This window comes from Phaenicophaeus curvirostris, chromosome 6 (genome assembly GCF_032191515.1).
Source record: "Phaenicophaeus curvirostris isolate KB17595 chromosome 6, BPBGC_Pcur_1.0, whole genome shotgun sequence".
Lineage (NCBI taxonomy): Eukaryota > Metazoa > Chordata > Aves > Cuculiformes > Cuculidae > Phaenicophaeus > Phaenicophaeus curvirostris.
In genome coordinates this window covers 22,913,705-22,927,342 of record NC_091397.1, presented here as the reverse complement: position 1 = coordinate 22,927,342, position 13,638 = coordinate 22,913,705, and the positions used below count along the sequence as shown (strand labels likewise).

General features: G+C 43.2%; 2 protein-coding genes across 2 annotated transcripts in view; one reads left to right on the top strand and one right to left on the bottom strand.

The window, feature by feature from the left end:
* The first annotated feature begins 3,554 nt into the window (after positions 1–3,554).
* Positions 3,555–4,710, top strand: RPP38 (ribonuclease P/MRP subunit p38). The gene has a single exon (XM_069859597.1). The coding sequence runs from the start codon at positions 3,637–3,639 to the stop codon at positions 4,546–4,548; it is 912 nt and encodes a 303-aa protein (XP_069715698.1). The 5' UTR covers positions 3,555–3,636; the 3' UTR covers positions 4,549–4,710.
* A 1,117-nt stretch (positions 4,711–5,827) lies between these two features.
* The window catches only part of NMT2 (N-myristoyltransferase 2), a 29,904-nt gene continuing 22,093 nt past the window's right edge, over positions 5,828–13,638 (bottom strand). Inside the window, exons 10-12 of the mRNA XM_069859594.1 lie at positions 12,721–12,888; positions 9,423–9,560; positions 5,828–9,223 (exon numbers count right to left, since the gene is read on the bottom strand). Coding sequence (XP_069715695.1) covers positions 9,203–9,223; positions 9,423–9,560; positions 12,721–12,888 — 327 coding nt within the window. The 3' untranslated portion in view covers positions 5,828–9,202. The remainder of the gene's footprint in view (positions 9,224–9,422; positions 9,561–12,720; positions 12,889–13,638) is intronic.

The window sequence follows — 13,638 nt, the reverse complement described above, 5'->3', positions numbered from 1 at the left end:
CGCCAGCAAGTCCGCTCTGCGCCCACTGCCTGCATCTTGGCGTGTATCAGAAACAGCATGGCCAGCAGGACCAGGGAAGTGATTGTGCCCCTGTACTCGGCACTGGAGAGGCTGCACCTCAAAAACTGCGCTCAGTTTTGGGCCCCGCACTACAGGAAAGACATTGAGGTCCTGGAGCATGTCCAGAGAAGGGCAACAAAGCAGGTGAAGGGGCTGGAGAACAAGTCGTACAAGAAGCAGCTGAGGGAACTGGGGTTGTTTAACCTAGAGAAACGGAGGCTGAGAGGAGACCTTATCACTGTCTACTACTACCTGAAAGGATGCTGTACAGAAGAGGGTGTTGGCCTCTTCGCCCAAGTGACAAGTGATAGGACGAGAGGCAGTGGCTTTAAGCTGTGCATGGGGAGGTTCAGATTCATAGATTCATAGAATCATGGAATCATGGAATAGGTTGGGTTGGAAGGGACCTTAAAGATCACCCAGTTCCAGCACCTGCCACAGGCAGGGACGCCTCCCACCAGACCAGGCTGCCCAAGGCCCCATCCAACCTGGCCTTGAACACCTCCAGGGATGGGGCAACCACAGCTTCCCTGGGCAACCTGTGCCCATGCCTCAGCACTCTCATAGTAAAGAAATTCCTCCTTATGTCTAGTCTAAATCTGCCCCTCCCCAGTTTATACCCATTCCCCCTCATCCCATCACTACAGCCCTTTGTGAACAGCCCCTCCTCAGCTTTCCTGTAGCCCCTTCAGGCACTGGAAGGTCACTATAAGGTCTCTTTGGAGCCTTCTCTTCTCCAGGCTGAACAAGCCCAACTCTCTCAGCCTGTCCTCGTATGGGAGGTGCTCCAGCCCTCTGATCATCCTGGTAGCCCTCCTTTGGACCCATGGATTGGACATTAGGGAAAACTTATTTACTGAAAAGGCTACCAGGCTGTGGCAGAGGCTGCCCAAGGATGAGTTGGAGCCCGGGCCCTCGGAGGTGTTTAGCAGCCTGCTGCTCAGAGAGCCACTCCGTCGCGCTTCCCCGCCCAGCCCCGCAGTGATTTCCCAGCGCACCCCGCGCGGAGGCGGCCCGGGGAGGGGACGGTGCTGCGGCTGCGCGGGAGCGGGCGGAGGCGGCGGCGAGGTGAGAGGCCGTGGCCGGGCCTGGTTCGTCCTCGCCGCTTCACCCCGCGCCTCCCTCTGCGGGGAGCGAGAGGTCGGGGCGGCGGGGACGGGACGGGACGGCGGTTTTGCCTCGTGGCTTTGTTTCCCGTTCCTGCGGGGTCAGGGGAGGGGCTCTTTGTCAGGGAGTGCAGGGACAGGATAGGAGGAGGCGGTTTTAAGCTGAAAGGGGAGATTCAGATTAGACAGTGGGATGAAATGTTTCACTGCGCTGGCGGGGAGGCACCGAACCGGGTGCCCAGAGAAGCCGTGGCTGCCCCGTCCCGGGAGGTGTCCGAGGCCGCGTTGGATGGGGCTTTGATGGGAATTGTGGATGAGGTTCCCTAATCCAGAGGGAGGTGTCCCTGCCCGTGGCAGGGGGGTGGAACTGGTGCTTTAAGGTCCCTTCTGACCCAAACTATTTTGTGGTTCCATGATTCCATGCTGGTTTTCCTCAGTAGCGCCCATGTTGGATCATAAAATCACTGGGTTGTAAAAGACCTCTTGGATCATCGAGGTCAGCCATTCCTATCTGCCACTAAACATGTCCCTGAGCACATGGTCTACCCGTCTTTTAAACACCTCCAGGGATGGTGACTCAACCACCTCCCTGGGCAGCCTGTTCCAGTACCCGATGGCCCTTTCTGTGAAAATTTTTTTCCTGACGTCCAGCCTAAACCTCCCCTGGCGGAGCTTGAGGCCATTCTCTCTCGTCCTGTCCCCTGTCTTGGGAGAAGAGGCCAGCTCCCTCCTCTCTGCAATCTCCTTTCAGGTAGTTGTAGAGAGCAATGAGGTCTCCCCTCAGCCTCCTCCAGGCTAAACAACCTCAGCTCCCTCAGCCCTCAGTAAGAAAAGAAAAATGCAGTCGTTCAGCTGTGAACCCCTACGCGTGCCTCCTCTCCTGTACACGTCTGCTGCTGGCTTTGCTTGATACCCCTGCAAAAGGTCTTTGGAGCATCCCTAATGGAAAGCTTCAAAAAACTGATAACACAGAACACTCCTTTTTTTAAATCCATCATAAGCTTCCATTTCTAACCCAGCCACACCGAAGATATCTCGCTTCCGGTGGTTGTTTCCACTTCTTGGTTGTTGCCACTGTGACACTAAGCAAAAGAGATTAGATAACGGCATGCTCCATAAAGGACTAATAAAACAAGCTGGCCAATCTTCCCTCCCTGATGCAACCATTCTAGATGCTTGGGAGGTGAGCAGGGTGGCAGCCCAGGCCTCCCCAGTTTCCAGGGTTGGAGGCAGATAACTGAGCTGGACAGACCATTGCCTGGGTGGCTATGTGGGGCACTTCATCAGTATTTTGAATACTTAGTTTTACTGTTCCCCGAAAGCTGCTTCTGTGGTTCTGACTCTCATTGTGGATAACAGCTTCACAGTTTGCATTACATTGATAACAACCCTGTTTGATGCTTTTCCTCTGCTGGCTCCAGACAAGGGTTTGATAGAGGGAAAATCTGTCCAGATAAGTGTTGCTTTATGGCATACATACTATTGGGAAAATTTCAGTGAAGACAGGGTTTGTTTGGTTTTTGGGTTTTTTTTATATCAAGGTAGATTACTACCAGTACACGGAGAATGGATGAGACAAAATTGGTTTTTTGCAAGTATCTAAAGGCTACCACCCCAGAGATGTATGCAATTGCTATCCATATACCTGCGTGGGTAACTAGGAGACGGCCGCGTCATACTTCTCCTGACTTGAAACCTCATTCTGTAAGCTTGATTGTGCAACACTGAAGACATTACGTTTAGCAAGGAAGTGGTGAATAGTAGCCCAGGCAGGAGTTTGGGGACTTAGGAGTTAATAGGGCCTGTAATCATGTGTGTATTCATGTCTTCACTCTTAGTCTGGACTAGAGCAATCGCAGCTAGAGCAATTATCTTTTCTCTGCTCCTGTTTAATTTTCTCACACCAAAGTAAAAGGGTCCTCCCGAAGGCCTGTAGAAGAGGGCCTGCCTTCACTGAAAGCATAAAGCAATAGACCCTGCTGATTTTTACCATACCTTCTAAATGCAGGCAAACACAAGACATGGATAAAAGAATGAAAAGGCAAATTAAAGCTTAAAAAATGCTAAATAATTTCAGGAACTTGGAGCTTTTCTTGTTGTCATTGTGCTTCTTCCTCCTATACATAACACTCCTAAAATGCAGCTGTGCAACAGTGAAAAGTGAGTGATCTTTCAGTGTACGGTCCCCGGGGCAGGGGTGTGTGGTTTTGTCTTTTTTTAATCTCTTAATACTTCCAGCTGCTTTCGTTCAGCTCCAGTAGTGTCTCTTGTCACTGCTGTTACTTTGCTGCCCAGTCTCCTGGGTTTTTTTAATTATTTAGGGGAAAAAAAAACAAAGCAGCACAGCCTGTGTGTGCCTTGTAGAGGGTGAATTGCCAGTATCACTTTGAGATGTGACGTTTCTCTCCTGTGTTTCCAGAAGCAGCTTCTAGTAGTGATATCCATAGCAAACAGTACAGTATTTGAACTAATGTTTACTTCACCTCTCTCTTCCCTTCACAGCTGGGGTGGCAAAACACAGAAGAACCTCAGGATGTCTGTCATTCAGCCAGGGACAGCAACACTTCGTAAAGCAAAGAAAATCACTGTGAAAACATGTTTAGATAACCCCTTTGATTTTCAGTGGAAAACCATAGAGGGAGAAGATAGGCATTTTATACTACAGACTTTGGAAGAAAGGATTAAGCATGTTGGGCTTAAAAAGATTGAGACCCCAAGGAAGAAAAAACGTTCCCCTAGAAAAATACAAAAGGAAAGCAAGTGTGATGCTAGCACCAGCAAACTCCTTAAAGAAGAAGAGGAAGCAGAAGGCCATCGACAAACCCCAGGATGGACTGACGTAAGCATCAGAAGGCAGCTTGCTATTGGAGTTAATGAAGTTACGAAAGCATTGGAAAAAAATGAACTGCTGCTCTTGCTGGTGTGCAAGTCTGCAAAACCTGCCATGATCACATCACACCTCATTCAGCTGAGCGCCAGTCGTGCCACACCAGCAGGCCAGGTTCCCCGTCTCAGTGAAACAGTTGCACCGCTTCTTGGCTTAACATCCATTTTAGCACTAGGCTTTAAAAAGCAGTCTGATAAGTTTACTGAAGCGATAGAAGCAATAATTCCAAAGATACCAGCTTTGGAAGTGCCGTGGTTTCAGTACAGAACTGAAGAATCCATGGCACATACAGATTCTTCAGAAAATCACAAACCTGAGCAGCTTGCAGAGGCCCCGGGGGATGAGCTCACAAGCCAGAAGCGGAAGCGTACAGAAAGCAATCAGCTCGATCTTTCAAATGTAATTTTGCAGCCTTTGAAAATCAAGAAACTTGTTCCAAATCCAAATAAGATAAAGAAACCACCTCGTAAAATGAAAAAAGCTTTTTCAGCATAATTGATTTCAGTTTGGTTTTTCATATTAAGCCAATTTTTTTCAATGGAGTACAGCTTCAACTGAACTGTTTAGTTAGGCTTTACAGTGTAAAGCACTTGAATACAAGGTGAACATGTTGCATTCCATTGAGGTACTCTGCTTTAATAAAGAATATTGCTCAAACTTTGGTGTGAGTCTTTCGCTGGGGTGAATATTTCATTTGCAGTTGGAGATCACAGAGTTAAAATTAGTGATGAGTATGCCAAAGATAAGTTCATCTTTGGACTTAATGAAAAACATTGCGTTAACTTGGTATTTTTATAGATGAACATGCTTCAAGCAAAGAAGATTTGAGATAAGTATAATTATTCAAACAAATCAATACCAAAAGTGAAAGTTTATTTAAACAAAGTTCCATGCCGGTGTAACTCTTAAAGCTGCTTTAATGCTTGTTTCAAGTAAACAGCCATAACAGCACAGGCAGACGTCCCTTTTGACCTTTCATAGTTTGCTCTGCTGAACAATTAACTTGTTTTGGTCAAGAATGTACACAAGCTGGGGTTCCATTCAATGCCTGGTGTCAGATACACTGAAGGAAAAACTTCACTTTCCAATAGAGAACAAAACCAAATTGCTACAGCTGCATTTTTGGGGAAAAAAAACCAAAAAAAAAAACTATGCAAACCATTAACACACATCCTATGAGGAAAATGTAAACTAACACAAACTCAGTTTTATGTCTAAATGGAGTCTAAGACTATATCCCAGGAAGCTGAGAGGAGGTGTATGCTGTTGTACATAAAGCAGATGACAGCTATAACTGCTACAAGACTGCAAACGCACCACATCCTAACTTCAGAGCTTTACTGAGGACTGGACAGTTTCCTAGTGAAACAGTTGTGCTGCAGGAAGATAAGGGAGTAGTGCTGCAATACAGCAAAATCCACAGCCTAGGCATTTAATTGGCACTGTATTTTAAGCAAAAGCCAGTTTTGTACTTTAGAAGAAAGCGTAAAATACTTTGAGTTACTTTGTTGTTCCTTAAAGATGGAACTTACATGATGTAGTTTCAGGGCTTTGCTAATTCAGATTTCCAGTGCCCTTAAGTAGCTAATACGTATTTTGGATTTATTTAAAGATGATTTTAGTTCATGATATGAAGTACAAAGCAGCAGTGATCCTGTAATCCTAAAGTTTAAAGAGAAGACATTAATGAAAAAATGTTTGCCCACTCTGGCTGAGGCCAAGAAGAGGTGAGGGCTTTTTGCCTTGCTTCATAGTTTTTCATACACATACTTGGTTTTGCCTTTTTGGATGCATAAAACTTTGAAGGCGTGGTAGCACTGCTGTATTTAATTCCCATGCTGACTAACTAGCATTTAAATCTCAGCCTTTAAAAAGAGCATGAGGATTAGCTTCGGTAAAGAATGTAAGCGCAGCAAGCACCTTTCAAGCACTTCACTGCCTGCACAGGTCTACAGCATTTTTCAGGGATTTGTCGCTACATAGATAAATTACTCTGGGAAAGAAACTGTAGATGCTTCAGAAGACTGGTGGGAAAGGTGGTGGAGCGAGCCTTAAGTTTGTCAGTCTTTGTAAAACCATCTGTTAGGTTTTGAGGAGTCTCACCTGGCAGCCATTGATGGCAAACCTAACGCACAGACATTTTCAACTTCAGAAACAACAGAAGACCCTCTCCCTGTTGAGCTGCTGACAGGCACACCCACACAGGTAAGAATCTACTTAGGAAGCAAGAATGAGTTGCCACGATTTCCACCTCTGACTAGCTGTCCTATTGTGTGGGTGCAGGCTGGGACACCTTAAAGACTCACATCCTCTTTATGCTGTGATCTTCAGCAAAGTACTTGAAGTGAAGAGCACAGCACGGCTAACCAAAAGGTTTGAGCACTCAACAGGGACAGGAGGGACCATGATGGATCACATATCTGTTCAGCAACACGCAGGTTCATGAACGGAACTCTCCAGGAACTGCCACAACACTCAGGCTCAGATTCTCGTTTCCCTCATCCACTCTAGCCCTTTAACTCTCTCTGCTACACCACTGCACAGCTTCTACAGGAGAACAACTCTACCTACTGTCCTTCCCCTTGATTAATATGCAATGTGAGCCAGAAAATGAGACAGAGACGTTTACTTCTTGGATTCAAAAGCAAATGACACTTTTCCAAAAAGACAGCACAAAAGCAGCCACACTCCTTCATTCATGTGCAACTACCCCAAGATTAGGGCAAAATGCCAGGCTGCAGGAACCCAGGTCCAAGACTGTCTTCTACCTGGATGTATTTGGTCGCATCATGGCCTCAACACTCAACAATAGTCCTGGGGAGGATCTGCCTTCTGATTTTGGAGAAGAGAGAAAAGAAAATGTTCGCCTACCGTTTCTTTCACTTGCATTTTTTTGAGGGGAGGGAAGGCAGCGAACACGAGCATATCTTTCACATAGCGTTCAAGACCACCCATCCAGATCAGGGAGAGCTGGGCCATGATAGTTTCTTTGCAAGGAAGTACCTTAGCTACAAGGATCATGCTACACCCTGCTGCCCCACCTCACGTTAGGCTGCAGCTGATTGAGGATGGCGAGGCTCTGCTTTCAGAGCCAGAGCAGAACACACCAAGCCCCTTGGGGAACCTCCTCCTCATCCCAGCGCACTCCAATGCAATGCTCAGCCAGGAAGGCACCTTCCTGCCTTTGGGGAGTTAAGAACTTGAGTCTGTGATAGAGTTGAGTTTAAAGTCCTTGCTATCTTAGGTATCACTACCATAAATTCCATTTTCAGGCACTTAATGTTGCTCAGGCCTCACACAGGGACTCGAAGCTCCCTCTGCACCATCCCTTATGACTGCTACCAGCAAACATGTATTGGAGTGGCTGAATAGCAAAACCCAACTGCACCATTAGATGTCTGAAAGACCTCCTTTGAATACCTTTAAAATTCATGAGGTCCTGAGCTGGTGCACACTCAGGGATCAGACAAATCACGTTCAATCCCCTCCTTTGAAGGAGGCTGAATGCTTTAATCGCAGAGCTATAATGCAATAAGGGAAAGTATTTATCACTGTTTCTAGGGTGGAATCCTCCCACCGCAGTTCAACAAGAAAAAGAAACAAACCACAAACCATTCACACACTGGAAAAGGAGCGGAAAGGAAGAAAAATCCCACTGCTACAAGGAGGTGGGTAGGGCTAACAGTAAGAACAGACAAATTTATCTTTGCCTAAACTGATGTTTTCAGGTACAGAAGTCAACTTTCAGCAAAATCTGCTGTCAGAATTACAGGCATGTTTAAAAGGAAAATTTAGACATTTGCATTTCATGAGATATTCAAGTCACATTCAAAAGATGCTCACAGCACAGAGGCTTCACTACCACAATTTGGCACTTTCAGCTAGAACAAGTTTCTTACTGCAGATTATCTCAGTGCTCACGTTACTGCAGCGTCTGTGAGCTGAAAGAACTGCTATCATATCTAGCTATGACGCTATGCTGGAATGCATATAAAGTGCTTCAGAAGCCGCTCTGGTTGCCAAGCATTTGTGAGGGAATTAAAACAGCTCCCCCAACAAAGATCAGCCTTCCTACAATTCAGGAAGTGCAGTACACAGACTTCCAAGGACTGAGGGTAGAGCGTTTCTCTCTTGCTTACCAGCCACATATATAGCAAAACTTCTTGTTCCAAAGTCAGGATAAAAACACTACCAGGAACAATTTATGAATACATATTTACACAAGATACTTTTCATTAGAATTACAGACTTCATAGGAAATCAAAGTAGATAAAGGAACATGTGCAATTTTGCAGAAGCGTTGAAAACATTCAAACTATAAATATCCCGATAGCACTACTAAAATTCTTAGTTTTACACACAGGCTGATGTTATTCTACTGAGGAAAAACTAAGGTTTTGTGCCACAACTGTAAATTAAGTACAGTAATGTATTATCATTCCGGCAACATAGATAACACCTGCACTGAACAGTGCGATACTGTTAAATCAATCCACTGATCTATTGAAGATCAAAGTACAAATCTGTATTTTTATTGATTTGGCAGCGTTGCTTATGGACAAACAAATGCACCAGTTAGACCAGTACATTGTCATACTGCTCCAGTTACAGAAGCATCCCGGACTTTCATAGAGCTACAAACATGTCGTACTTCATGATTTTTCTCCCAAATGATGATATCCACGTTAAGTAAATAAGCAAAGATACTCAAGTTTGTATCCTTCATTCTGTTACACTGACAAACATACACCACCACTTAATAAATAGAAATGCAGCAGTTCATCCACATAATAGCAAATATTTTTGTACCCTAATCCACCACTGAAGTTCAGTTTGTACAAAACAGTCTTTTCTACAGAGTGGAAAAAAAATACCTTCTTCTCATCAAGGTGCAAGCTAAGCTTTGAAACTTAAATGAATGTGCTTTTGTTCTTTTCATGGGTAATAGAAGAGTTTCGTGGACCTTCTGATCATTCCGAAAATGCATAAATTGGGTCGCATGTGGATCTCTTCGTTGTTCAGGTTTAATGGACTATTTCAGTATCACTGATGTTGTGCTTTTACTCCTCTTGAACAATATCATTCCAAGAGTTATGGAGATCAAATTAACTCAAACGATGACCTCAGAGTTCTAGAAACATAACTGTTCTCATTGTAATACAAGACCAACCTAAGGGAAGAAGAAAAATAGATTGATTTAGCTCAAGTATGGCAATAAATCTAAACATTGTTAATTTTCTGCACCTCAGTTATGGATCTCAAATATGACCAATTAAAAAGGTCATTTTAAAACTTCTGTCCATTTTGGCCAGTGTAGATTAATGCACCACTACACCTAACAGAATTCAGAAACTTTTTTTCTCCCTTACCTTTTCAGATTCCATGCCAGGACAACGCCAGTTGTACAAATAATACTGCAAATTTCCATCTCCAATCCCAAACTTGAGTTTTTCCAGGAATGTTTTGTTTTCCATTAGGTCTAGTGCATTGAACACATCAAATCCTTTCTGGCAACAGCAAAACATTTTGTAAACTTTACTTCCAAAAATTTCAAATTATGCACATATGATACTTTACACAGCGGCATAACAATATCCAAGAGACTAGGCTAGTTAAGTGGGGAAACAGACATAGGAATACATCTTGCTGTTTAACTAGGTAAACACAGAAGGAAATTTTCCCAATAAGATGTGAAGTATAAGGCACAGCTTTGCTTGAAGATTATCTCCAGACAGACAAGAATTTTACAGCCACTTTCACGGGTAAAGGTCTGAAGAGTCCCTAAAGCACCATTCATTATTTCGTTTTACAGCCACATACATTTTTTTGATACACAGGGCCTATTCCTGCTAAAGCTGCATATAAGCAACTTATAGTGGTTTTCAGACATTTATGATTCTGTTAATGATAAACATTATGCTTTTGTGTTCTGGTCCTTTTCTGAAATACCATTGTCTTTAGAACTTCAATCGTTCATGCGCTACTCTCCCTTCCCTACTTGTGCACCCTGTACTGACTCCTTTTCATTAGCCTCCTGAATTCACCACTGGGAGCCATTGCGCCCTCAGAACAGCGCATAGTTGAATTAGTTCGTGTGGCAACACAAACACACTCAAATCATAACTCCATGTCAACTCTTAACAAGCAACATAAATACAAGGTCAGTTAAGCCATCACAGTGACCATCATGTATGAATTTGCTTGGGGGTCTGGATATAAAAGTCCATTTACTGGCAATTAACTGCAAAGGGTTCTGACTTAAGGTCTTGGTGTCTTATCAGCACAAAGGCAGCATGCTAGCAGGACTTCCTATCCTGTCACATAAAAATAAGTTAATGCTTAGTTACTTAAGCACAAGAAGATGGTAAGGAACACTCTTTACTCAGTACAAAACCTAGATATTTATTTGGGTTTTTCTTTTAAATAAGCACCCCATATTAGGGAAAAAATGGGTTGAAAAAAGAGCATTTTAAGCTCTCCATCAGTTTAGGACTATTTTAAAGAAAGCCACAAAGCACAGACAGTGACTTTAGTAAGGTTCCCTGCTACCTTACAAAAAGGTCATTCTGTCTGCAGATGAACCTATGCTCAGTTAAATGCACTGTGAAAAACACACATGTATGAGACAAATAAGGTGGCAAGGATTTGACACTTGGCATCTAAAGAGGTATATCTTAAAATATTCCAAGTTACTAGTAGGCAGCAACAGAAATCTCAGAAGGCAGGAAGGGAAGTGGGGGAGAATACATCCACACTGTAGCTACAGACACACTAATGAAGCTCTGCAATTAAGCACTCAAAATTCAAATAAATCATAAGGTGTACAGATGTGGTTTTAATTCAGTTTCTAAACACTAGCAGATTACGTTCAGGTTAATATCTTCTGAGAGGTATAAAAAAGTTCCTGTTCAAAGGTACTTGGTCCACAACTCTGCCAGACCATTAGAACAGCCTCAGAAACAAACTTCTTCCATGTCTGTAAGCTCTCTCCTGTTCTAGATCTAGAAACCCAGTGTCACCTTCAACAACAAAATATGCAGGGTTTTGGGGGGATTATCCTGTGCAAAATCCCACTCTTTACATGCAGAATACATGGAATCTAAGCACATAACCCCAGATTTCAGGGTTTGCATTGGAGGTCAGGTATTTTGTCCTATAATTCCCAATATTTTGCTAGACTTGGTTCTAAGCTGATTTTATATAGCATTATATGAAGATGGTGGGTCGTCCCCAGCCAAGAGCCAAACACACACTTAGCCTTTCAGTCGCTCCTCTCCCATGGGATGGGGAGAACATAGAAGGAAGGCAAGGAAACTTGTGAATCAAAACAATAACTGTTTAATAGAGAAAGCAAAAGCTGCATGCACAAGCAAAGCAATAAGAGGAATTAATTCGCTACTTCCCACTGTCAGGCAGGTGTCAAACCACTTTCTGGAAAGCAGGATCTCAGCATACAAAATGGCTGCTTGGAAAGACAAACGCCATAAACCAGGAGCATCTACCCATCACCCCTTCCTTTGGCTCTCATTGCAGAGCACATCACACGGTGTGGGATATCCCTTTGATCAGTTGGAGTCAACTGTCCTGGCTGTGTCTCCTCTCAACTTCTTGCCCACCCCAGGCCTTCTCACTGGGAGTGAATGAGAGAAAGCCTTGAGGTGGTGCAAGCACTACTCAGCAACAGCCAAAACACAGGTGCGTTATCAGCCCTGTTTTAGGCACAAATATGAGGCACCATATGAGCTGCTAGGAAGAAAGTTAACTCCATTGCAGCCAGACCCAGTACATTTGCAAACAAAAAGCTGTGAATAGGAGTGTACTTATCATTTCTCTTCCCTTGCCTCATCTCGCGTCATCTCTCCTCTCATTTGCTAGATCTGCAAATGTAACCAAATTGGGCATCTAATGATGCAGACAGGCCCAGCAGGTGCTTTGGAAATCCACAAGTATCCCCAGTATTCTAACTATATGAAGACACCATTAAAAGAACAGAACCGCCCATCACACTCAAACAAATGCAGACAGGGAAGGTGCAAGGCCTTGCGGTTACACCATATAACTGCTTCCTTACCAGTTCTATCTGTGGCTTAGTGAACGGCCAGCCACTCAGCTCCTTATGTCACACTTCATTTGAAGACCAACGTTTATTTCTTTTTCACTTTGACTTTTAAGAAAAAGTTGGAGTAGTATTTTTAGCCACTTCTGAAAACTACACTAACCACCTTCCTGTATCTTCATACATCTTAACTCCTTTAAATGTCTGTCCCTGAACTTCCTTTGGTAGTATTCTAGCCTTAAGTAATGCGATTCCATATTCACCAGGAGTTTTCTTTCCCAAATTCAACTCAATACTGCTCATAGCTCAATAAGCCTCAGCAAGCAATTCCCATCACAGACATCTGCTCAGCTGCAGTGCTGCATGAACACTCGATATTCATGCACTTGTCATTCCGTAGCATCACTCAAAGCAAAAAGGAAAAACAAGTGTACTGTTCTACATTTTAATATAGATATATTGTATACGTCTCATCAACTGCATTCTGTGCTGTAGACAGTAAAAGAAAACAGAATGTAATGGCATGGATAAATTGCTGCCAGTTCTTACCTTGCACCACACCTCAGAATGCTTTCATGATAGAAGCAGAAAAAACCCGATCCACAACTTACCAATTTAGCTATAATGAGTGCATCATTCATTAAGTCCAAGAGGGGGGTCTCTGTATGAATATTGTAAAAGGAATAGGCAGCTTTGAGGCTTTTATGAACAGGATGGTGCATCACTGTTGAAGGTAATGTGTAGAAACTCAAGAAGTCTGTTAAAATACCATTTGAGCCCTACAAAAAAAAAAGTAGTAAATTAAGAAGTAACCGTTCTGTAATTGGTTACGCTAACATGGCAGTTCTACAGAAAGTAATAAATACAGCACAGTTTTGCACATCATAACTATTATGGTATAACAGGTAATCTTGACTAAGGTTTGAAGAATCAGAATTCTCGCCAAGAATGCATATATGCATCCAAGCAAGACTGAAGCCTGAAACAGTCATTTCAGAACAGGAAACCAACCTCTAGATCTTCATAGTCTATTACACTAACATTTTGACAACCTATTGCCAAAGCATTCCAGTTTGTTTCCCAAGCTCACCCTTCTATGAACAAAGCACACTTCCAAAAGTAGTATATTTTTTTTTCCCAACGAACTTATTCTTAAAATAATTTTTTATTAAATCTGACAAATCAAAGAATCACAGAATCATTAAGGTTGGAAGAGACTTTTAAGTCCAACAGTCAGACCAACACCATCATGCCTAATAAGTCATGTCCCAAAGTACCACCTCTACACATTTTTTTAACACCTCCAGGGATGGTGACTCCACCACTTCCCTGGGCAGCACTTTTCACATTGAGAAACATTTTTTCCAAATGTCTAAAAACGGGGAAAAAAACCAACCCACTGTGCTTATGTAAGGTTCTTTGCTGTAATATTTCCAAGACAGTGATATTTTGGATTTCAAAATTTTTCTTTAAAGTATCCTGTTATAAGAGCACTGCAGTTCATCACAACCACTTTCTCAGCAACAGAA